The sequence below is a fragment of the Salvia hispanica genome, chromosome 2 (assembly GCF_023119035.1).
Source record: "Salvia hispanica cultivar TCC Black 2014 chromosome 2, UniMelb_Shisp_WGS_1.0, whole genome shotgun sequence".
In the NCBI taxonomy this organism is placed as follows: Eukaryota; Viridiplantae; Streptophyta; class Magnoliopsida; order Lamiales; family Lamiaceae; genus Salvia; species Salvia hispanica.
In genome coordinates this window covers 39,492,389-39,517,691 of record NC_062966.1, presented here as the reverse complement: position 1 = coordinate 39,517,691, position 25,303 = coordinate 39,492,389, and the positions used below count along the sequence as shown (strand labels likewise).

The window sequence follows — 25,303 nt, the reverse complement described above, 5'->3', positions numbered from 1 at the left end:
GAAAAATAATGCTAACTACTCTATCCTTCCACCAAGTATTAACTAAATCATAATTCTATCCCTAATTTCTATCTATGGATCAACATGAAAAACAGAGAAGCAGGAGCAGATCATCTTCCCACATTGCTCTCTCTCGGCCACCACTGCCACCGCTCACATCGCTGGCCTTCCCCTCTCTTCACAGTATTCCCTCCCTCTCTTTCTACACACACATACTTGTTAATTGCATAGTATATTTAAAGTGGTAGATTTTGAAATAAAGCACTCATATATGGATTAAGTGCTGCTCAACACTGTTGCCTCAAAATTAATCCTATTGAAAACATGTTTAAACTGTAATTTTTTTTGGCATATATTGATAAAAAGAAAAGAGAAGATGTTTTATATCTAGGAATACAAGGTGTTGACAGGATAAAATGATACATATGCATTGTTGAACAGAGGATAGGAGGAGCAGTAGTTCAAACTTGTGCCTAGTGATGCACACTAATCTCATGCAAGAGTAATGATAAAGCAATCACTGCATTTTCGTCAACTGGCATGGATCCGTGTAGGTAATTTTCCTTAACTACTTTCTCATTTTATATTTGATTGAGCTTATTGTCATTATATATTTTTTCTTTTTCTTTTTATAGTCATATTGACATTTGCTGGGAGAAGCCTTGATCTTTGAATGCATCTCCCTGATCTCTTATTGATTCATAAACATTAATTTAGGACTTATGTATAAAAAAGAAGAGATATAAAAAAAAACTTGATTCTTCTGTTCTCGTAGGTCTGTGGTCTGGCTTGCTTGAGTATGACTGGTTTTGTTGTTTGCAGTGTACTTCCGGAAGATGAGTGGTTCAACGAAGTCTGTCAAGACGCGATGGAGAAGCTGAGTGGTCAACCGAAGAACAGTATTAACAGGGAACGCGATCTCAACAGTCAAACTGCTTCAGTTTCAGCTCAATCTATCTCATCCATGAGATCTCATGGAAGTTCCTGAGCCAAGTCGTTGCAGCATCTGTACATTATAGTATTATACTGCATTGCGTGGTTTGTGATGGGTAAATGCCTTGTAGTATTTGCATGGAAATTTTTTTTTGTTTTCCTTTTTAAATGGTAAAAGCAGTAGATTTGTAGCCATAAATTTGATTTCTTGGAAGGCTAGAAATTCTTTATGTTTCTTAATAGGGGAGCATTTTCAGTGTATATGTCGATGAGTACACAACCTAAATTGGCACTATTCTTTTGTGTTATATGTACAACCTCTTTTGTTTGCAACACACACTCTCTCTCTTGGGTGTTGAAACTTGAGCAACTAGTTAGAACTGGTAGTTGATTTATTTCAACTTACAAATTGAGAATCTCATTAGATTTTTAGACCATTCTGAAGTTTATGAAGCATATAATAACTAGACAAAACAAAGCAAAATTAAACCCCAGTTACTTGAAAACACTTACGTGGATAGGAAAAGTGGTAAAATTTCTTGTGCTTATTTACAAGTTCTGATCAGAGATACCGTCCAACTTACATATACATAGGTAAACACTATATTACTATATAAGTACTTTGCAAGTCATATACCTATTTAAGTGTTGATTAGAAATTATTATACAATGCAACTCTTTATACTTCAATAATTAACACTAATTCACATAGTAAGATTATAGTTATGGAAAACTGAAACAACACAAGATGTCTAAACTGTTATTCAAACCATGAAAAGGGCCAGCTAGGAAATTGAAAGTTGGGATTTGCCAAGCTCTGCAGCTCTTTGTTCTGCCCCAAGAGTGTAACTTCAACTTTAAAGGATAGTTGTTCTTCTCCTTGTAAATCCTCTTGTTCCTCTATCATTCTCTTTCGCACTCTTCACTGCTGATTCACTGCAATCATGACAATAGGTCACAGATTTCAGTGTTGGAATTTCACCAAGCTTCTGCAGGGATCTCCTTCAAATCTTCCAAATAACAGAAGATGGAAGCTGCTCGAGGCATGGGAAGTGGGAGGAGCTCTCCATCATCCAGCATTCCAATTGATGACACCATGCAAGTGACAAATATTTGAGACTGAGGAACTGACCACTGTTTCCCATTTGCCTGTTGTGAAATCTCCATGAGACAACTTGAGCTTTTGAAGAAGGGGTAATGTACTTACCTTTTTCATTATGTCTTCCATTCCACAACCCTCAGCCATTGAAAGAGTCAGACTCTTAAGAGAATGTGGAAAAGTAAGCTTTCGAATGAATTTAGCAGTTGGATAACCAAAACATTTAAGAGATTCCAACTTCTGCAGACGTTCGATGTTGTGGACACAATCGTCATCCTCACGATAATTCATTCTCTCAAAAGTTAGTCCCAATTTCTTGATATTAGGAATTCTACGAACCATCATCTCATCACACTTGAAATTCATTACTCCTTTGAGGGTTTGCAGATTCTCCATGATGACAATTCTGTCACTTGGAGGATCTGGGAGATTCAATGCTCCGCTACCATCAATGCTCCATCCAAAATCATGGAAACAAACATGCCTAAGTTGAGACATGTTCCAAATTTCTACTCGGTGCATTGATTCTGTTTTTCACAAAGAGATCCAATCAGTGCATGGTGGTTTTCACAATGACAACTTGTCAATGTCTGTATACTCCAGTGGAGACTGATTGAAGAAGGATATTGGCGGTAACCACCAGAATTAACATCAAGAAGCCGCAAATTTAACATTTTTTCTGGGGAGTACGTGTGGTACTGACATTGAGTAGATGCTTATCAATATCCTCAATAATTTTGAGATTAGGCAACAATTCAACTCCTTCATGAATAACTTATATAGGAACGGGCAAGTGGTGTTGATCTTCATTCCCATCAAGGACTTCTTTCATTGAAGTGCTTCTTGGAATAACTACACGGCGTTGGCTATGCCTGCCTAGAGGACTATGTTGCCCCACCACATGATAAAACCGCTCCTTTTCAGCTTCTCTCATGCAAAGGTCTCTCAACAAATCATGAATTTTCAAGTACTTCATATCTCCAGTTGGCCCAAGCTTGTGAACCGTAATTAGATTTCTGTCCACTAATTCATATAGGTACTCTTTTGCAACTGTTTCCAAATTCTTGTCACTTGTTGGTTTTAGAAAACCTTCAGATACCCATAGCTTGATGATTGTCGATACTCGAATTCTACGATCCTCCTCAAATATTCCGAGATGTAGAAAGCACGGCTTAAGATAAATTGGCAAATGGTTGTAGCTCAACTTTAGTATTTTCAAAGCAATGCTTATCATTCTCCGAATTCACCTAGTGAACTTCATGCTTCTCCCTAATAGATTCCCAACATTCTGGTGGTTCGTTCCAATTTTTCAAGAAGGCCTCCAATCACAACAATTGATAATGGAAGTCCTCCACAACTCTTCACAATCTTCTTTCCAATTTTCTCCAATTCTAAAGGACAACTTTTCCCCCCAAACACAATTTTGCAGAACATATTCCAACTACTAATCTCATCCATAAATTTCATTTCAAGGTCATAATTGCTATCCAATTGAGATCCCAAATTCGATAGCCTAGTTGTCACCATTATCCGACTACCATTACTATTATCGGGAAAATAGCGTTGTAGCTTCTCCCATGCCTCAATACTCCAAATATCATCCAACACAATTAGATACCTTCTATATGATAAACATTTGTGGAGTGATAATCCTATTTCATCCTCTCTCATTTGACTCAACCTTTCCTTCCCTTCTTTATTGGCTTGAGATAGAATTTCACAAAGAAGTTCTTTTGTGTCATATTGTTGAGAAATTGTAACCCATGCACGAATATCAAAATGGTGACTAACAATTGGATTCTCATAAACATTTCTGGCAAGAGTGGTCTTACCAATTCCTCCCATCCCTACTATTGGGATGACTTGGCGACTCTGTTCTCCATAAACAAGCTTCTCCATGAGTTGAAGCATCACATCATCAAAGCCTACCATGGTTGTGTTGTTCAGCCTAGAGAGAGAAGATACCTCAATAGATGTTGAGACTTGTATCTGCATATGATCTTTGACTTGAATGATCGCCATCACTTCTTTCTTGATCAAATCCATGTCTTCTATCACCTTCGCCAGATTCTCATTCAATTCTTTTGAGGAACCAGCAGATGCCGATACTTGTATCTGCAGCTGATCTTTGAGGGCAACGATCTCTATCACTTCCTTCTTGATCAAATCCATGTGTTCTGTCAGCTTCACCATAACCTGATATAAGTATGCAGGTGTTGAGGAACCAGCAGATGCCGAGATTCCTCGTCTACGTATCTTAGCCATGATCTCCGTCACTTCTTTTTTGATCAGATCCATGTCTTCTATCACTTTTATCAGAGTCTCGAAGAAATATGCAGATGCTGAGAGAAGTCTCTCCAATTGATATTTGACAGCAACGATATCCAACACCTCTTTCTCGATCCAATCCATGTGTTCTATCAGCTTCATCATACGCTCATACAAGTCTGCAAATGTGAAGGAACCAACATGTGCAGAGACTTGTCTCTCCAACTGATACTTAGGTGCAACGATCTCCATCACTTGGCTCTTCACCAAATCCATGTTTTTCATCATCTTCACCAGGCTCTCATACAAGTCTGTCGCTGAGGCAGCAGGAAGAATTTGATCCACAATGTGAGATTCGATGACATCTTCAGCCGCATGAACTGCATCAGCTATGCGCATCTCCAACGGATCTGCTTCATCACCGTCAGCAAAAGGAGACTTGTAACCCTCAAGAAACTCCTGCAAGAAGAAAGGGTCCTGATGTAGTGGGATCGTTTGGATTGTTACAACCTCTAAGCTCTAACATATGGTCTGAAAATGATTCTCCATCAGGACATCGAATATTGACCAGTCAATTGCTTTTGACATCTATTTTAATGTAATCTTAAATCGATTAATGTAAGCATATAAAAGTTTATAAGAATAAATACTTTTATTATTGCAACAATAATAAATTAGCAGTCTTCCATTGCAGACAACCCATCATCAACAACATGGAAAACACAAACAACACAACATGTGACATCTTAAGTACTATTATTGACGATCAAAAACAAGTATTTTCGAGTCTAGTAACTTGAAAGATGGGCTTTGCCGACCTCCGCAGGTCTCCTGCCTTATCATCCTTTTCCCAAATGGAACTGCAACTTTAAAGCATACATCTTCTCCTTGTGATGCCTCCTGTTTCTCCACCATTCTCTTCGCACTCCTCACCGCTGATTTGCTGCAGTATTCCAATGCCACATATTTCAGGCTCGGAATTTCACCAAGTTCTGCAGGGATCTCCTTCAAATCTTCCAAATAACAAAGACGAAGCTGCTTGAGACACGGGAAGTGGGAGCTCTCCATCGTCCACCATTCCAGTTGACGAAGAGACTCGGGAACTGGCCTTCAACTGTTTCCCATTTTCCTGTTGCGAAGTCTCCATGAGACAACTTGAGCTTTTCAAGAAGGGGTAATGCACTTACCTTATTCAAAATGTCTTCCATTCCACCACCTATGATTCCAAGAGTTAGACTCTTGAGAGTGCGCGGAAAGGTAAGCTCATTTGAAACATAACTCCCGCGGAAGAATTCACAGCTGAGAGATTCAAGCTTTTGCATATGTTGGATGTTGTGTTAGGAAACATCCACATCATCAAGAGAGCCTATTAGTCCTAGTTTCCTGATATTGGGGATTCTACGAACCATCATCTCATCGCACTTGAAATTCATTACTCCTTTGAGGGTTTGTAGATTATCCAGGACGAAAATATTGTCGTCACTGGGAGGATCTAGGAGATGCAATGCTCCTCTACCATAAGATCTGAGATGCAATGCTTCGAAACCATAAGTTGAGACATGTTCGAAATTTTTACCGGTGCATTACTTTGGTCTTGCCGATGAAAACCAGTCAATGTCTGTAGACTCCAGAGGAAATCAATTGAAGAAAGAAGTCGCGACAGTTATCATCAGAAACATCAAGACGATCATAAGATTTATACTTCTTATTTCTGATCAAATGGATAAAAGATGGAACACTGTTTGAAGTCCCTATTGCTTCCAAATCTATCAAATTCCAACCCTCGGCCGCCTTCTTGAACTGTGGGGATGCAACTCCCATGCGCTCGACTACCTCAGTCAATGCTGTCACACTGTCATAAGCCCACAGACCTATGGTATTAAGTTCTGCCCTCCCCGTCGCTAGATTCCCCTGTCAAACCTTGCATCACCTCAATAGTATCCGGATACAGACACATACGCCTTCACACCTAACACACATTGCATCACCTCAATAGTATCCGAATCCACATAATCCAACAAACTATAGTCAAAACATCAGCAACAATCCATGCATACCAGTCTCTCTTCATCCCAGCAGCCTCCTTCACTGTCTTAAACAAACGCGTTGCAAGAGATGGGAGCATGTGCACCACAAACACCCTGTCTGCATAGTCTTCAGCTCGTACAGCTCTCGAAGATTGATCATCTCCCACAGTGCTTTGGTATGACACCAAAGCATTGTTCTGCAGGAGACCCTCAGACAAGAATGGGATTAGGCCATTTCAATATTTCTCGTACGCAGAAACCTTATGTGCATAGGAAAAGTGGCAAAATTTCTTGTGGTTATTTACAAGAATTGGTCAGAGATATCATTGAAGGTAACAGAGGGTATACACTACTAAAGAAAAATATCTTGGTACTATAAAAATCACTGATACTATAAAAATCACTGAGATAAACAATGACCATAACCGGCATTTGAGTCCTGGTATAGGGTTGTGTGACACAAGATATACCCCTACTTTAAACCATGGAAAACTTGAAAGTTGAGATTTGCCAAGCTCTGCAGCTCTTTGTTCCCTTTACTGAGCCAAACTTCAACTTTAAAGGATAGTTGTTCTTCTCCTTGTAATTCCTCTTGTTCCTCTACCATTCTCTTCGCACTCTTCACTGCTGATTTGTTGCAACATCCCAAGACCACGGATTTCAGTGTCGGAATTTCACCAAGTTCTGTAGGGATCTCCTTCAAATGCATGTCGCCAAGACGAAGCTGCTCGAGGCATGGGAAGTGGGAGGAGCTCTCCATCGTCCAGCATTCCAATTGATGACAATGTGAAAGTGACAAATATTTGAGACTGAGGAACTGGCCTTCAACTGTTTCCCATTTGCCTGTTCTGAAACATCCTCCGCCCAACTTGAGCTTTTGAAGAAGGGGTAATGCATTTGCCTTTTCCAATGTCTTCAATACTATTCATAGATATTCGAAGAGTCAGTTTTTTAAGAGTGTGTGGAAAGGTAAGCTTTCACAAATCATCGCTTGGATAATTAAAGCATACAAAAGATTCCAGCTTTTGCAGACGTTCGATGTTGTAGAGACAATAGTCACCATCACCAGACTTTCTGATATAACTTATTCTCAGTTTCTTGATATTGGGAATTTTACGAACCATCATCTCGTTGCACTTGAAATTCTTTATTTCTTTGAGGGTTTGTAGATTCTCCATGATCACCATGCTGTCACTCGGATCATCTGGGAGATGAATCTGTCCAGGCAACAGAAAATAAACATGCCTCAGTTGAGGCATGTTCCAAATATCAACGGGTGCACCAATATTTCCATCATAAACATGTAATGTCTGTAGACACCACATGAGATTGGATGAAGAAGGAAACAGATCAACATGAAGAAGCCGCAAATTTACCATTTTTCTAAGGAAATACTTCTGTTCTACAATGAGAAATGCTATCAAAATCCTCAATAATTTCAAATTAGGCAACAGTTGAACTCTGACATGATCACTTATATAAGAATGGGCATGTGGTGCAGATCTCATCGCATCAAGGACTTCTTTCTTTGAAGTTCTTTCCAGAACAACTACACGGCATTGGCTAACACATGACCCTCAACATGGCAAACATTTATCAAAAACAGTGACAGTCACTGTAAGAGTCTCACCTTATAGGATCAAATAACTTGAAAGTTGGGATTTGCCAAGCTTTGCAGCTCTTTGTTCTCCTTAGTGAGCCAAACTTCAACTTTAAAGGATAGTTGTTCTTCTCCTTGTAATTCCTCTTGTTCCTCTACCATTCTCTTCGCACTCTCCACCACTGATTCATTGCAATATTCCAAGACCACAGACTTCAGTGTCGGAATTTCACCGATGTCTATAGGGATCTCCTCCAAACAATACATCCACTTAAGATGAATGTGCTCTAGACATGGAAAGTGGGAGCTCTCCATCATCCAACATTCCAATTGATCAAGGTGTTCAAGTGACAAATATTTGAGACTGAGGAACTGGCCTTCGACTGTTTCCCATTTGCCTGTTGTGAAATATCCATAAGACAACTTGAGTTTTTGAAGAAGTGGTAATGCACTTATCTTTTCCAACATATCTTCCATTCTACCATCAATCATTGTAATAGTTAGACTCTTCAGAGAGTGCGGAAAGGTAAGCTTTCGCAAAAATTCACCTCTTGTAAACCCATAGCATGTAAGAGATTCCAGCTTCTGTAGACGTTCGATGTTGTTGACACAATAGTCTTCACCACGAGACTCAGTTCCCATATAAGATAGCCCCAGTTTCTTGATATTGGGAATTCTACGAACCATCATCTCATCACACTTGAAATTTTTCACTCCTACGAGGGTTTGTAGATTCTCCATGATGACAATGCTATCACTCGGAGGATTTAGGAGATGTGATCTTCCATACAGAGTCCACAAATTAACATGCCTAAGTTGAGGCATGTTCCAAATTTCAAATGGTGCAATCTGCTTTGCTTCGAAATGAGAAACAATTAATGTTTGTAGACTCCAGAGGAGATTGATTGAAGAAGGAAGTTGGGCGTACCAAGTAGAATGAACATCAAGAAGCCTCAAATTAACTAACTTAGATATTTTTCTCAGGGAATAGTTTTGTGGCGGAGATCTCCATCTGTCGTGTGCGAGCAATGTCCTCAACAATCTTAAATTGGGCAACACTTGAACTCTTTTATGTTGACTTATATAGGAACGGGTATGTACTGTATATTCCATGGGATCAAGGATTTCTTCCTGTGAGGTGCTTTTTGGAATAACTACACGACGTTGGCTACAAGTATCTTGAGGACTATGTCCTACCACGTGATAAAACCTCTCATTTTCAGCTTCTCGCAAGCAAAGGTCTCTCAACAAATCATGCATTTTCAAGTACTTCATGTTTCCGGTCTTCCCAAAGTCGTGAACATGAATTAGATTTCTATCAACAAGTTCTACCAAGTACTCTTTTGCAACTGTCTCCAGACTCTTGCCCCTTATTGGTTTTAGAAATCCTTCAGAAACCCATAGCTTGATGACTGTCGAGACTCGAATTTTCCTATCCTCCTCATACATTCCCATGTATAAAAAGCATGGCTTAAGATAAACTGGCAGATGGTTGTAGCTCAACTTCAGCATTTTCAAGCAATGCTTATCATTCTCTAAATTCACTAATGAAGTTATGCTTCTTCTAACAGATACCCAACAATGAATTGTTGGTTCCAGTTTTTCCAAAAGACCTCCCATGACAACAATTGACAATGGAAGTCCTCTGCAGCCCTCCACAATCGTCTTTCCAATATTCTCCAATTCAAAAGGGCAACTTCCCTCCCCAAACACAATTTTGCAAAACATATTCCAGCTACTTTCATTATCCATAAATTTCATTTCAAGGGCATAATTGCTGTCCAATTGAGATCCCAAATTTGATAGCCTAGTTGTCACCATTATTCGACTACCATTACCATATTCAGGAAAATAGCATTGTATCTCCTCCCATGTCTCAATGCTCCACATATCATCCAACACAATAAGATACCTTTTATATGATAAACATTTGTGGAGTTTTAATCCTATTTTATCTTCACTTAAATTACTCGATTGTCCCTTCTCTTCTTTATCAGCTTGAGATAGAATTTCACAAAGAAGTTCTTTTGAGTTATATTGTTGAGAAATTGTAACCCAAGCACAAATATCAAAATGGTGAGTAATAAGCGGTTTTGCATAAACATTTATGGCAAGAGTGGTCTTACCAATTCCTCCCATGCCTGTGATTGGGATGACTTGGCGACCCGGTGCTCCATTAGTGAGCTTATCCATGAGTTGAAGCATGATATCATCAAACCCCACCATGGTTGTGCTGCTCAGTTTCGGGAGAGAAGATGTCAAAGAATTGTTTCTCAACATCATCTTCGAAGATGTTGAGGAACCAACAGATTGCAGCTGAATTATCTCCATCACTTCTTTCTTGATCAAATCCATGTCTTCTATCACCTTCGTCAAACTCTCATAAAAGTTTGCGAAAGTGGTTTTTTGACCATAATTTGATCCAATCCATTTCATCTCATCTTCAGAGGCAGCAGGGATTATTTGATCCACAGTTTCTTTAGGGGCAGCAGGAAGAATCTGATCTACGATGTAAGATTCGATGACATCTTCAGCTGCATAAACTGCATCTGCTATGCGCATCTCCAATGGATCTGCTTCATCTTCGTCAGCAAAAGGAGACTTGTAACCTTCAAGAAATTCCTGCAAGAAGATAACGGTTTCAGTGAGGGTTTCAACTTGCTTTTTGTCCAATGAAATTGGAGGGGTAGGATGATTCTCGATCTGATCGAAAATCTGCATAAGAGAAACCAGAGCTGCATAAGCCGCCATTGATAAATTTCCTTCTTTTTTTGGTAAGAATTTTTTTTTTCAGGTTGCAGAAAATGTAGATCGAATTGTTATGTTATAGGCAATGGGTATAAATTTTAAAGGCCACCATAAATTCTAAATCATTTGTAATTAATCAATGTAATTTTTCTTACTCCTTACACTATGGAAAATTCATAAATTTAAAACAAAAATAATAGTGCTACATATGAAAAATTTAAACAAAACGGCTATTTATGACCCAATTGATATATTGGACTTAACTTATATAAATCATTCCATTAGATTTATTATTACATCACTGTACACTTTTTACTCAGTTCTCTGAGGAGTAAAAATTGCATCTTGAAATTCAATCTTTGTTCATTTCCAGAGAGAGAGGCAGAGAGTTGCAGCTTAATCAGCTCCGATTTACAATTTATTATACATTAGAGCTTCAGCATACGGGAAATCGATTTAATCTCTCACAAAATGCCAAAATTTTGCAGGAATTTCTTCGCGATTCAAAGACCAAACACGCGGCGAATCAAGGGCTTGTTTCCTTTCAAATTCAAAGAGTTTCGTGTGCTCAAGGCAATACTGAAAGAAACTGCCGCATTCAATTCATTAATTGTATGGATTTAAATATGCCCACCACCTGTTTGACTGGGTCCGCAACGAATTGGTAAAAGTCGCTGCAGTATACAAGTCAACTTTTTATATGTAGATTTTTGTCTATCTTAGACTCAGTAATACGCGTTGTTTGTGAGTTAATTTCCCTGCTCCAACATCTTTGTCACTGCAATTCGATTCTTGAATTTCCTTGTTTGGAAAATTGATTTTATATATAACCTTTTGCAGAACACCCTTTCCATAATTGGCTTTCTTTACATACTTGTCTTAGCTGTCTCAGTCTTGATGCTTTTGCAATGCAGAATCCATACTTGTTTTGCTTGCATATGCTTTTGTTTATGTGCTTCTGTGTTGACCCTTTGTCTGGTTTCAATGAAACTGCTGTAAAGGCTAATGTAGGAGTGGTTCTTGATCTTGACTCTGAACTGTTGGAAAGATATGCAAGACTTGCATCTCTATGGCGATCGAAGATTTCTACTCCAACCGCAATTACAGCACCATGATCGAGCCTCATTTCAGAGACTCAAGGAGTGATGTTGTTGCTGCAGCTTCTGCAGGTATAATTGCACTTCCTTAGATTCTTTAAATGTCGAAAAATTAGATTATGTTCACTTGTATAAAGCTTAGATTCAAGTATTGGTTTGGGTTCAATTTGCAGCTATAGATTTGTTAAAGAATAATCAAGTGATGGCGATAATCGGGCCACAAAGATCTGTTCAAGCAGACTTTGTAATAGATATTGGTGACAAGGTGAAAGTTCCAATAATATCTCCAGCAACGAGCCCGTCTATATCAACTAAAGACTCATCATACTTCATAAGATCAGCATGGTGTTCCTCTTCTCAAGTCGAAGCAATTGCAGCAATTGTGAAGAAATTCGGTTGGAGGGAGATTGTTTTTGTGTACGAGGATACCAACTACGGAAGCGGATTAGTGCCGTATATAACTGTGGATCTGCTTAAGAGCAATGCTTTGGTCTCGCACCAGACTGTTATTCCCTCTGATGCCACAGATGATCGAATCCGACAGGAGCTCTATAAGTTGACGAATATAAGGACACGGGTGTTTGTGGTTCATATGGTGCCAGGCCTTGCATCCCGTTTCTTCAAGGTGGCCAAAGAAGCAGGGATGATGGGAAAGGGGTATGTTTGGTTAATTGCTGACGTGCTAACAAGTCTCTTGGATTCTATGGATCCACAGGCTATGGAGGCCATGCAAGGTGTAATAGGTGTGAAGGCTTACGTTCCAGAATCCGGTAAGCGTACAGACTTTGAAAAGAGATGGAGAAAGAGGTTTCTTATGGAGAATCCGGAGATGGACATAACAGAACCCAATGTTATTGGGTTGTGGGCTTATGACAGCATCACAGTTTTGGCAGAGGCAATTGAACGAGCTGGTGTGACATCCCCGCAGTTCAATAGATCTGTTGGTGGAGGAAATTTGACGGATTTGGAAGCAATGGGAACATCGTTGGCTGGACCACCACTTCTTGGTTGGATCAGAAACCACACGTCCAAAGGGCTGAGTGGTGATTTTAACATAAGTAACGGCCAACTACAGGCGTCTGCATTTGAGATAGTTAATGTGAATGGAAGAAAAGAAATCCGAGTTGGGTACTGGACTGAGCAATGTGGAATCTCAAGGGAGTTTAAGCCAGATGATCATCAAGATGATTGCTCGAACGAAAAGGAAAATCTTGACCCCATTGTATGGCCAGGAAAAGAAAGTAATGTGCCTAAAGGGTGGGAAATTCCTGGGAATGGGCAAGCGTTGAAGGTTGGAGTGCCAGAAAAAAGGGGTTTCAATGAATTCGTTAAAGTTGTGACGAATGAAGAAACAGGTGATGTTCAACCAACAGGTTTCTCGATTGATGTTTTTGAGAAAGTATGGGAAAAAATTCCGTATCATGGCTCAGTCAGATATTTTCCCGTCAATACAGAAGGTGGAGGTTATGATGAACTTGTTCAAAAATTGGAGGAAGGGGTAAAAGCATATACCATTTTGTTATATACACTTCTTTTATACTTTTGCGCTTGTTAATTACTGATTAAGCTAATTAAAACTTGTGTCAATGATGACAACAGGAATTTGATGCTGTGGTGGGAGATATAACGGTGACAGCCGACAGATCCATATACGCTGATTTCACATTTCCTTACTCAGAATCTGGAGTTGGAATCGTTGTTCCAATCAAGCCTAACGAGAGGAAGAATGCTTGGATATTTATGAAACCTCTAACAACCGGCCTCTGGATAACCATTGGTGCGTTCTTTGTCTACACTGGATTTGTCATTTGGGTTCTTGAGCATCGCGTGAACAAAGCATTCCGCGGTCCACCTAAGCAGCAAGTTGGCATGATATTCTGGTTCTCATTCTCAACGCTTGTTTTTGCACACAGTAAGTCAAGAATTCTCGATACATATAGTCCTTAAAGACTCATTCTCTTCTTTATGATGCTCAACTAGTTCATAATAATAAACAGGGGAGAAAGTGAGGAGCAACTTGACAAGATTTGTGGTGATCGTATGGGTGTTCGTGGTGCTGGTTTTGACATCAAGTTACACTGCAAACTTGACGTCTATGCTAACAGTAGATCAACTGCAACCTAAAGTCAACGATATTAATGACCTGGTAAAGAATGGGGAGTATGTTGGCTACCAAACGGGCTCATTCGTTCATGAATTCTTGACAAAGAACGAAATTCTTGAATCCGGAAGACTGAAAAACTACAGCACTTTGGATCAATTCCATGACGCGCTCTATAAAGGCAGCGCAAAGGGTGGAGTAAGCGCGATCATAGATGAACTCCCTTACATTCGGCTTCTCCTTTCCAAGCATTGCGACAAGTATACCATGATTGGTCCAATATATCCAACTTCTGGCCTTGCTTTCGTAAGTCCCATTTCTTCCACCATCTATCCATTTTGAGTCTAATTATTCAAGATTATTGACATAACAAGTTATGAATATCTCTCATTGAAAATCTGCAGGCATTTCCAAAGGGTTCGCCGCTAGTTTATGATGTTTCACACAAGATCCTGAAGCTTAAAGAGGATAGGGAATCAATGGTGAGGATTACAAAGAAATGGCTTGGAGACGCGAAAGATTGCCCCAATGCCGATGGAGCTCTGAGCAAATCACAGAGCCTCAATGTTGACAGTTTTCAGGGGCTCTTCGTCATTGCTGGGGTGTCATCAACGCTAGCTCTGGCTATATTCATGTCCCGTTTCTTGTATGAGAATCAGTATGTTTTAACATCTACTGCTTCGAGGAAGGAAAAGCTGCTCGGGCTTGCTAGAATTTTTACGAGGGAGAAAGATGAGTCGTTGTCATCCAAGGAAACGCAAAGTCCTGATCGTGGAGTCGGAGTTTCAGCAGCAGCAAGTCCAGCCATGAGCATTCCATGTGATCAAGATCAAGGGATGTTTTCACAAGATGAAGGATTCTCAACAGTAGAAATCTCTGTTAATCAACCTCCACAAGAGACTAATTCATGAGTACGATTCTAGTTGTAGAAAATATTTAGGTTATTTTTTGTTTTAATTAAGTGGCATTTCTTTTAGACAAAAGAGTTCTCACATGATGTATAATTAGAGCATCTGAACTCTTTGCCACATGCTATATTCTTGTATGTGTTGGAATTAAATAATTTAAAATAATGGAGTAGTAGAATGATATTTCTTGTAGATAAATTTGTGGGCTTAGGAGTTTGTACTAACTAGTCCAAGCCCATCTATTTTATTTTTATTTTTTGAAACATGTTTCTTTTCTCTCTTATTTTATTTTATTTTTCATAATTTATTTAATTCTATTTCTTAAGTTTTGAAATGATGGGCAACCTTAATTTGACTAACTGAATTGGTCAGAATAGTAATTAACTTATACATTATCCGCAGGACTATCTTTCTAATTTTTTACTGCTAATAAATTCTTCAATTTTACTTTAAAGCTTGGGCCCATTGTTTAAACTAAAACTCTCTTCTGTCTCATGGTCATGGGACATTTTTTCATGAGTTTTAGAGAAAATAATTAATGATAAAATTATAGAATAAAGTAATTAGAAAAATACTATTATTTCCATCATTTTTAAAAATTTGTGAAAAAAATGTTTCACTTATCGTGCAATAAATTCATACTTTAGAATCCCCTCCCACAGGGCTTGGTATTTGGATCTTACACGATAGACTTGATATTTCGTACACTCGTTTCTTTGTAATCAAGCGGGGGTAGAGGTGCCCACGGTTCGGAACCGCCGGTTCGGATTTTGAAAATTATTGAACCGGAACCGAACCGCGAGGGTGTTTCGCGGTTACGGTTCTGGTTCCAAAATCGCCGGTTTCGGTTTCGGTTCCGAACCGGCAGTTTTTCGGCGGTTTTTCACGGTTCCAAACCGTCGGTTTTTGCGGTTCCGGCTTGATTTCACGGTTTTACGGCGGTTTTTCACGGTTCTGGTTTGAAACCGTCCGGAACCGGCGGTTCCGACACGGTTTCGGTTCGAAAAATTTTAAACCTGAAGCGAACCACGATTCAAAAATCGACGGTTTCGGTTTGGATAAATTCTCACAATTTCGGTTCGGAACCGTTACCAACGGTTACGGTTTTGGCTTTAACCGCCGGTTCAGTAAACCTTGGACAGGTCTAGGCGGGGGCCTGCCTTCACTCAAAAATAAAAAGAATAAAGTTTTCTTTTTCTAACTACTTACCGTTTGATCGAGGGAGTAATATTTTAAATATTTAGTCAAAAATATGAAATGCATGAATTACACTTATCACCAGGCTGTCATCCACATTTGCAATTCTAAAGACAGAGTAAACTAAACTGAATTTGTTAACAAAGTTGGACCATAGACCAACAAAAAAATTGGTTTAATCTGTCACAGAATTGCAGCTTCTTCACCTAATGCGGGGAATTGGATTAATCTCTCACAGAAAGTTGATTTCTTGCATGGTTCAAGAATCAAACATGGGGCGAGTTAACTTTGCCCACCACATGTTTGACTGTATTCCGATAAGAGTTGGTAAAAGTCATTGTTGAATCTTCACTTACGAGGATGACACAAGTCGATATTTTAAATTACGTCTTTGTATATTTTATCATAATCTTAGTATGTGAATTTTTTTAATCCGTTTTGTGTATATTTTATCTCTACCAATGCAGTTGGATTCTTGAATTCTCATGCTTGGAAATTTGTTTGCTATATATATAAACTATTGCTGCAGCACTTTCACAAGCACATTTTTTCATAGTTTACTTGATTCTTTTGCAATGCAGACTACTCAATTGATTTGGTTGCATATGCTTTTGTTCATGTGCCTTTGCATTGACCCTTTGAGTGGTTTCAATGCAACTGCTGCAAAGGCTAATGTGGGAATCATTCTTGATTTCGACGGAACTGTGGGGAAGATATGCAAGACTTGCATCTCTATGGCAATCGAAGATTTCTACTCCAACCGCGATTACAGCACCATGATCGAGCCTCATTTCAGAGACTCGAGGAGTGATGTTGTTACTGCAGCTTCTGCAGGTATACTTACTTTTCCTATTCACAGAGAAGCATTTATTTTTCTTCACGGGATTTTATGCAGCGTTGTTTAGTGCGTTAGGGAGAATAAAGTACATAGAGTGATGTTTCCCTAATGTGTCACTTTGAATGAGACATCCCGAAATAGAAAATGTGTCACTTTGAATAAGAGATTGTTGGATTTTGTTCACTTGTATAAAGCATAGATTCAAGTCTTTTGGCAAGATCCTAAGTTCTAGTTTGGATTCAATTTGCAGCTATAGATTTGTTGAAGAATAATCAAGTGATGGCGATAATCGGGCCACAAAGATCCATTCAAGCAGACTTCGTGATAGATATTGGTGACAAGGTGGAAGTTCCAATAATTTCTACAGCAATGAGCCCGTCTGTATCGCTCAAAGACTCATCATACTTCATCAGATCAGCATGGTGTTCCTCTTCTCAGGTCAAACCAATTGCAGCAATTGTGAAGAAATTTGGATGGAGGGAGATTGTTTTTGTGTACGAGGATTCAACCTATGGAAGCGGATTAGTGCCGTATTTGACTGTGGATCTGCTAAAGAGCAATGCTGTGGTCTCACAGCAAAGTGTTATTTCCTCTGATGCAACGGAGGATGAAATCCGACAGGAGCTTGGCAAGTTGATGAAGATGAGGACGAGGGTGTTCGTGGTTCATATGCTGCCAGGCCTTGCATCCCGTTTCTTCAAGGTGGCGAAAGAAGCAGGGATGATGGGCAAGGGGTATGCTTGGCTAATAGTTGACGTGCTAACGAGTCTCTTGGATTCTATGGATCCACAAACTATGGAGGCGATGCAAGGTGTAATAGGTGTGAAGGCTTACGTTCCAAAATCCGTTGAGCTTATTAACTTTGAAAAGAGATGGAGAAAGAGGTTTCATATGGAGAATCCGGAGATGGACAGAACAGAACTCAATATTTTTGGTCTATGGTCTTATGACAGCATCACAGTTTTGGCAGAGGCAATTGAACGAGCTGGTGTGACATCCCCGCAGTTCAATAGATCGGTTGATGGAGCAAATTTGACAGATTTGGGAGCAATAGGAACATCATTGGCTGGACCACCACTTCTTGGTTGGATCAGAAACCACACGTCCAGAGGGCTGAGTGGTGATTTTAACATAAGTAACGGCCAACTGCAGCCATCTGCATTTAGGATAGTTAATGTGAATGGCGGGAAAGAAATCTCAATTGGATTTTGGAGTGAACAATGTGGTATCTCAAGGGAGCTTAAGCCTTATGATCATCAAGATGATTGTTCGACCGGAAAGGAAAATCTTGACCCCATTGTATGGCCCGGGAAAGAAAATATAGTGCCTAAAGGGTGGGAACTTGCTGTGAATGGTGAAAAGTTTAGAGTTGGAGTTCCAGCAAAAATTGGTTTCAATGAATTCCTTAAAGTTGAAAAGAATGAAGAAACAGGTGTTGTTCAAGCAACGGGTTTTTGCATTGATGTTTTTGAGAAGGTGTGGGAAAATATTCCGTATAGTGTCCCTGTCGAATATGTTGCATTGGGTACAGAATATAGGAGTAATGATGAAATTATGCAGAAGTTAGACGGAAAGGTAAAAGCATAAGCCACTTTGTTTCATATACTTTTTGTATTGAACCTATTAATAATCTTTTCAATGATGACAACAGGATCTTGATGCATTCGTGGGAGATGTAACGGTCACAGCTAACAGATCCGAGTATGCAGATTTCACGTTCCCTTACTCAGAATCTGGAATTGCCATCGTTGTTCCAATCAAGCCTAACGGGAGGAAGAATGCTTGGATATTTATGAAACCTCTAACAACCGGCCTTTGGCTAACCGTTGGAGCGTTCTTTGTCTACACTGGTTTTGTCATTTGGGTTCTTGAGCATCGCGTAAATAAAGCATTTCGGGGTCCACCTAACCAGCAAGTTGGGATGATATTCTGGTTCTCATTCTCAACGCTTGTTTTTGCACAAAGTAAGTCGAGAATTCTGTGTACATCTCATTTTCTTCTTTGTGAAGCTCAATTAGTAGCTCATATTCTAACAGGGGAGAAAGTAAGGAGCAACTTGACAAGATTTGTGGTGATCGTGTGGGTGTTCGTGGTGCTGGTTTTGACGTCAAGTTACACTGCAAACTTGACATCCATGCTAACAGTAGATCAACTGCAGCCTGAAATCAACAGTGTGAATGATCTGATAAAGAATGGAGAGTTTGTCGGCCACCAAATAGGCTCCTTCGTTGGTGCATTCTTGACAAACAACGGCATTGTTGAATCCGCGAGCCTGAAAAGCTACAGCAATGTGGATCAATTCCACGAAGCTCTGTCCAAAGGCAGCAGAAATGGAGGAGTAGGCGCGATTATTGATGAACTCCCTTACGTTAGGCTTCTCCTTTCCAAGCACTGCAACAAGTATACCATGATCGGTCCAATCTATCCAATTTCTGGCTTTGGTTTCGTAAGGCCCATTTCTTCCACCATTCACCCCTTCATTCTAGATTCATGACCTCATTGAAAATCTGCAGGCATTTCCAAAGGGTTCGCCACTGGTTTTTGATGTTTCACACGAGATCCTGAGGCTGAAAGAGGATAAGGATTTAATGGTGAGGATCACGGAGAAATGGCTAGGAGATGAAAAGGATTGCCCCAATGCTAATGGAGCTCTGAGCAAATCTCAGAGGCTCAATCTTGACAGTTTTAAGGGGCTCTTCGTCATTGCTGGGGTGTCATCAACGCTAGCTCTGGCTATATTCTTGTCCCGTTTCTTGTATGAGAATCGGTATCTACTAGAATCTACTGCTTCAACGAAGGAAAAGCTTCTCGGGCTTGCTAGAATTTTTTCAAGGGAGAAGGATGAGTCGTTGTCATCCAAGGAAACGCAGAGTCCTGATCGTGAAGTCGGAGTTTCAGCAGCAGCAAGTCCAGCCATAAGCATTCCATGTGAACAGGATCAACAAGGGATATGAAGGATTCTCAAATCTCAGCAGTAGAAATCTCTGTTAAATAACTCCACAGGAAACTAATTCATGACTAAATGTTTTTTCTAGTTTAATTGTAGTCACATTGTATAGAAATATAAGGAGTATTTAGTTTATGGTTATTAGTGTTTAAGATAAATACATTTATTTTAGCATAAAAGAGATCTTTTATGTTGTATCCATATAGGGGAATAAAGCCATTGCAATCCATCATGTATTGCTCATGAGAAATGTTATTCTTTTTTGTTGATAAAATTCAAATATAGCTAACTTAGTAGAAATTGAAAAGTATAGTTTCTAGAATTGGTCAGTGCCAGCAGCCAAACATTGGATGATAGTACAAGTTTTAATAGAATAAAATTGATAAAATAAAAAAATTAAAAAAAGTTGAACCATTGTTTGTTGAAAGTTGATAAATTGAAGAGTAACAAAAAAAAAAAAAAACTATTTTATATATGAAAAAAAGACTATTGACTATAGACTGAGATAGTAGTACTAGATATCGTGCATCTACCAGGTGGTTTATCTATTTTTTTCACTGTAGTATTGAATTTTGATTTAATGTATTGTGAATTTGCAGCTAAAATCAAAACTCAAATTCTCTTATCTTTCAGATAAGATTGTAATTTGAATTGTTAATTGTTATAAGTATTTCTGTAGCTATTATTGATTGTTATTAATTTGTTAACAAACTAAATGATATTTCTGAAGATATATGCCTCAACACCTCGCTACCATTTTATTTTATATATAATAAAACTGCACTTATTTATATGAAAAATAAATATAGTATCAAGAAAATGGATTTAGATTGGAAAAAAATATTTTATTTCAGAGTTGACTATAACATATATATATATATATATATATGGTCATTTATAATTGCTAATAAAAAATTTTAGTAGTATTGCATGTAAGTTTCCAAAATCATCCAAAAAATAAAGAATTCTAGTAATATTGCATGTAAGTTTCCAAAATCATAAAAAAAAAAAAAAAAAAAATTCTAGTAGTATTGCATGTAAGTTTCCAAAATCATGAAAATATAAAATATAAATATAATGTGGTACACCTAGTTGAATTTAATTTTTTTTTTAACATTATACTCTATAGATTTTCCATTACTTGTCACTAATTCTTTTTCATCTGTCCATTAATACTTATCGTACTTATTTTTGTTAATAGACTTTATATTCCATTAAATTATTATACTAACATTTTATTATAAAATAAATATAAAAATAAAATCTATATTTCAATAATACTATTTTGAACACACTTTTTATTACTACAATTTATTTAAAACTAATGCCAAGTCAATTTGTGACATTAGCATTTGAATAATACAATTAATTTATGGCGGCGGCGTTCATTTATTTTTTCTTAATAAACAGACTTTGGAAGCACTAGTATTTCCTCAATTCAAAAATTAATAGTCAAATTAAAAACCAGGAATGATGAATATCACGAGGTAAAATTCACTTGAAGATTTTAGTTTAATCTTATACAAATACAGGAAATGGATTTAATCTAACACAGAATTTCAATTTTTTGCAGGAATATCTTCAAGATTTGAACATCAAAAAGGCGAGGAATTTAGTCTGCCCACCAAATGTTTGATTGGATTCCGCAAAGGATTGGTAAAAGTCCACATTTTATACTTATATCTGTAAATGTTATGGTAAACTTGGTAAAAGCGTTTGTTGTGGATTTATTTCTCCTTTTTATGTATATTTTATCTTTGCCACTACTCTACATTTTGATTCTTGAACTCCCATGATTGGAAATTTGTTTGCTAAGTAGTTTCTATATATATGCTTATTCTGCAGCACTTTCACAAACACACTGCTCTTTCATAATTATCTTTCTTCACAAATACCCACTTGTCTCAGTTGCTTTTGCAATGCAGACTCCTCAATTGTTTTGGTTGCATATGCTTTTGTTTATGTGCCTTTGCATTGACCCTTTGAGTGGTTTCAATGCAACTGCTGCAAAGGCTAATGTGGGAATCATTCTTGATCTCGACGGAACTGTGGGGAAGATATGCAAGACTTGCATCTCTATGGCAATCGAAGATTTCTACTCCAACCGCGATTACAACACCATGATCGAGCCTCATTTCAGAGACTCGAGGAGTGATGTTGTTACTGCAGCTTCTGCAGGTATACTTACTTTTCCTCATATTCTTAAATTGTCAAATAAGAAAATATTAGATTATGTCCTCACTTGTATAAAGCTTAGATTCAAGTCTTTGGGAAAGCTTCTTATTTCTGGTATGGATTTGATTTGCAGCTATAGATTTGTTAAAGAATACTCAAGTGATGGCGATAATCGGGCCACAAAGATCCATTCAAGCAGATTTTGTGATAGATATTGGTGACAAGGTGGAAGTTCCAATAATATCTACAGCAACGAGCCCGTCAGTATCCCTGAAAAACTCATCGTACTTCATCAGATCAGCGTGGTCTTCCTCTTCTCAGGTCAAACCAATTGCAGCAATTGTGAAGAAATTCGGATGGAGGGAGGTTGTTTTTGTGTACGAGGATTCAACCTATGGAAGCGGATTAGTGCCGTATTTGACTGTGGATCTGCTAAAGAGCAATGCTGTGATCTCGCAGCAAAGTGTTATTTCTTCTAATGCCACGGAGGATCAAATCCGACAGGAGCTCGGCAAGCTGATGAAGATGAGGACGAGGGTGTTCGTGGTTCATATGCTGCCAGGCCTTGCATCCCGTTTCTTCAAGGTGGCCAAAGAAGCAGGGATGATGGGCAAGGGGTATGCCTGGCTAATAGTTGACGTGCTAACGAGTCTCTTAGATTCTATGGATCCACAAACTATGGAGGCGATGCAAGGTGTAATAGGTGTGAAGGCTTACGTTCCAAAATCCGTTGAGCTTATTAACTTTGAAAAGAGATGGAGAAAGAGGTTTCATATGGAGAATCCAGAGATGGACAGAACAGAACTCAATATTTTTGGTCTATGGTCTTATGACAGCATCACAGTTTTGGCAGAGGCAATCGAACGAGCTGGTGTGACATCCCCGCAGTTCAATAGATCGGTTGATGGAGCAAATTTGACAGATTTGGGAGCAATAGGAACATCGTTGGCTGGACCACCACTTCTAGGTTGGATCAGAAACCACATGGCCAGAGGACTGAGTGGTGATTTTAACATAAGTAACGGCCAACTGCAGCCATCTGCATTTAGGATAGTTAATGTGAATGGCGGGAAAGAAATCTCAATTGGATTTTGGAGTGAACAATGTGGTATCTCAAGGGAGCTTAAGCCTTATGATCATCAAGATGATTGTTTGACCGGAAAGGAAAATCTTGACCCCATTGTATGGCCCGGGAAAGAAAATATAGTGCCTAAAGGGTGGGAACTTGCTGTGAATGGTGAAAAGTTTAGAGTTGGAGTTACAGCAAAAATTGGTTTCAATGAATTCCTTAAAGTTGAAAAGAATGAAGAAACAGGTGTTGTTCAAGCAACGGGTTTTTGCATTGATGTTTTTGAGAAGGTGTGGGAAAATATTCCGTATAGTGTCCCTGTCGAATATGTTGCATTGGGTACAGAATATAGGAGTAATGATGAAATTATGCAGAAGTTAGACGGAAAGGTAAAAGCATAAGCCACTTTGTTTCATATACTTTTGTATTGAACCTATTAATACTCTTTTCAATGATGATAACAGGATCTTGATGCATTCGTGGCAGACATAACGGTCACAGCTAGCAGATCTAAGTACATAGATTTTACGTTCCCTTACTCAGAATCGGGAGTTGGCATTGTTGTTCCTATCAAGCCTAACGAGAGGAAGAATGCTTGGATTTTTATGAAACCTCTAACAACCGGCCTCTGGCTAACCATTGGCGCGTTCGTTGTCTACACTGGATTTGTCATTTGGGTTCTTGAGCATCGCGTAAATAAAGCATTTCGGGGTCCACCTAACCAGCAAGTTGGGATGATATTCTGGTTCTCATTCTCAACGCTTGTTTTTGCTCAAAGTAAGTCGAGAATTCTGTGTACATCTCATTTTCTTCTCTATGAAGCTCAACTAGTTGCTCATATTCTAACAGGGGAGAAAGTAAGGAGCAACTTGACAAGATTTGTGGTGATCGTGTGGGTGTTCGTGGTGCTGGTTTTGACGTCAAGTTACACTGCAAACCTGACATCCATGCTAACAGTAGATCAACTGCAGCCTAAAATCAACAGTGTGAATGATCTGATAAAGAATGGAGAGTTTGTCGGCCACCAAATAGGCTCCTTCGTTAGTGAATTCTTGACAAACAATGGCATTGTTGAATCCGCGAACCTGAGAAGCTACAGCAATGTGGATCAATTCCACGAAGCTCTCTCCAAAGGCAGCAGAAATGGAGGAGTAGGCGCGATTATTGATGAACTCCCTTACATTAGGCTTCTCCTTTCCAAGCACTGCGACAAGTATACCATGATCGGTCCAATCTATCCAACTTCTGGCTTTGGTTTCGTAAGTCCCATTTCTTCCACCATTCACCCCTTCATTCAAGATTTGTGACCTCATTGAAAATCTGCAGGCATTTCCAAAGGGTTCGCCACTGGTTTTTGATGTTTCACACGAGATCCTGAGGCTGAAAGAGGATACAGATTTAATGGTGAGGATCACGGAGAAATGGCTAGGAGATGAAAAGGATTGCCCCAATGCTAATGGAGCTCTGAGCAAATCTCAGAGGCTCAATCTTGACAGTTTTAAGGGGCTCTTCCTCATTGCCGGAGTGTCATCAACGCTCGCTTTGGCTATATTCTTGTCAAGTTTCTTGTATGAGAATCGGTATCTACTAGAATCTACTGCTTCAACGAAGGAAAAGCTTCTCGGGCTCGCTAGAATTTTTTCGAGGGAGAAGGATGAGTCGTTGTCATCCAAGGAAACGACTCATCCAAGTGAAGTCGGAATTTCTGTAGCAGCAAGTCCAGCCATGAGCATTCCATGTGATCAAGATCAAGGGATGTTTTCACAAGATGAAGGATTCTCAACAGTAGAAATCTTCGTTAAACAACGTCGACAGGAGACATATTCATGACTATGTTTTTTCTTGTTTAATTGTAGTCACATTGTATATAAATAACACTTATTTTAGGATAAAAGAGATCCTATATGTTGTATCTATATAGGGGAATAAAGGCCATTGCAATCCATCATGTATTGCTCATGAGAAATGTTATTCTTTTTTGTTGATAAAATTCAAATCTAGCTAACTTCGTGGAAATTGAAAAACATATTTTCTAGAATTGGTCAGTGCCGTTAGCCATCAGCCACATATTGGATGATACAAGTTTAAATAGAATAAAATTGATGAAATTAAAAAATACTCCCTCCGTCCCACAAAGACTTTGAAAAAAAGAATAGAACCATTGTTTGTTGAAAGTTATAAATTGAAGAGTAATATTCTTGAAATCCGAACCCTTAAAGGAATATGATAATTCTTGTAGCATGTTGATTTTTTTGAATAAACTTTGTGGGCTTTGGAGTATAACTATCTAGCCCAA

General features: G+C 38.8%; 4 protein-coding genes and 1 long non-coding RNA gene across 8 annotated transcripts; 3 read left to right on the top strand and 2 right to left on the bottom strand.

Moving 5' to 3' along the window:
- The first annotated feature begins 64 nt into the window (after positions 1-64).
- On the top strand, positions 65-1,173 carry LOC125203564. Its single transcript, XR_007173395.1, has 3 exons — positions 65-183; positions 442-554; positions 823-1,173. It is a non-coding gene; the product is annotated as an uncharacterized LOC125203564 (long non-coding RNA).
- A 5,546-nt stretch (positions 1,174-6,719) lies between these two features.
- LOC125208560 lies at positions 6,720-7,938 on the bottom strand. The gene is made up of 2 exons (XM_048108200.1): positions 7,338-7,938; positions 6,720-7,248 (listed from the first exon to the last, which is right to left on the bottom strand). The coding sequence occupies exons 1-2, from the start codon at positions 7,833-7,835 to the stop codon at positions 7,243-7,245; spliced, it is 504 nt and encodes a 167-aa protein (XP_047964157.1). The 5' UTR covers positions 7,836-7,938; the 3' UTR covers positions 6,720-7,242.
- Positions 7,939-7,966: 28 nt separating this feature from the next.
- LOC125207035 (putative late blight resistance protein homolog R1A-10) lies at positions 7,967-10,678 on the bottom strand. The gene has a single exon (XM_048106242.1). The coding sequence runs from the start codon at positions 10,676-10,678 to the stop codon at positions 7,967-7,969; it is 2,712 nt and encodes a 903-aa protein (XP_047962199.1).
- A 324-nt stretch (positions 10,679-11,002) lies between these two features.
- LOC125207251 (glutamate receptor 2.8-like) lies at positions 11,003-14,979 on the top strand. The gene is made up of 6 exons (XM_048106514.1): positions 11,003-11,339; positions 11,677-11,844; positions 11,946-13,270; positions 13,372-13,684; positions 13,770-14,179; positions 14,278-14,979. Exons 2-6 carry the CDS (start codon positions 11,745-11,747, stop codon positions 14,782-14,784), a joined length of 2,655 nt encoding a protein of 884 aa, XP_047962471.1. The 5' UTR covers positions 11,003-11,339; positions 11,677-11,744; the 3' UTR covers positions 14,785-14,979.
- Positions 14,980-16,102: 1,123 nt separating this feature from the next.
- LOC125204022 (glutamate receptor 2.8-like) lies at positions 16,103-24,955 on the top strand. 4 transcript variants are annotated; one of them, XM_048102559.1, is made up of 7 exons: positions 16,103-16,305; positions 16,560-16,812; positions 17,067-18,391; positions 18,468-18,780; positions 18,853-19,262; positions 19,330-19,744; positions 24,746-24,955. In XM_048102559.1, the coding sequence occupies exons 2-7, from the start codon at positions 16,584-16,586 to the stop codon at positions 24,835-24,837; spliced, it is 2,784 nt and encodes a 927-aa protein (XP_047958516.1). In that variant the 5' UTR covers positions 16,103-16,305; positions 16,560-16,583; the 3' UTR covers positions 24,838-24,955. The 4 variants fall into 4 exon arrangements, with proteins under 4 accessions (XP_047958516.1, XP_047958518.1, XP_047958517.1 ...); XM_048102560.1 differs by lacking the exons at positions 16,103-16,305; positions 16,560-16,812; positions 17,067-18,391; ... (1 more) ...; positions 18,853-19,262; positions 19,330-19,744 and adding exons at positions 21,215-21,250; positions 21,337-21,419; positions 21,689-21,941; ... (1 more) ...; positions 23,472-23,784; positions 23,857-24,266 and having other exon boundaries at positions 24,334-24,955; XM_048102561.1 differs by lacking the exon at positions 24,746-24,955 and having other exon boundaries at positions 16,103-16,812; positions 18,853-19,216; positions 19,330-19,516.
- Positions 24,956-25,303: the final 348 nt, after the last annotated feature.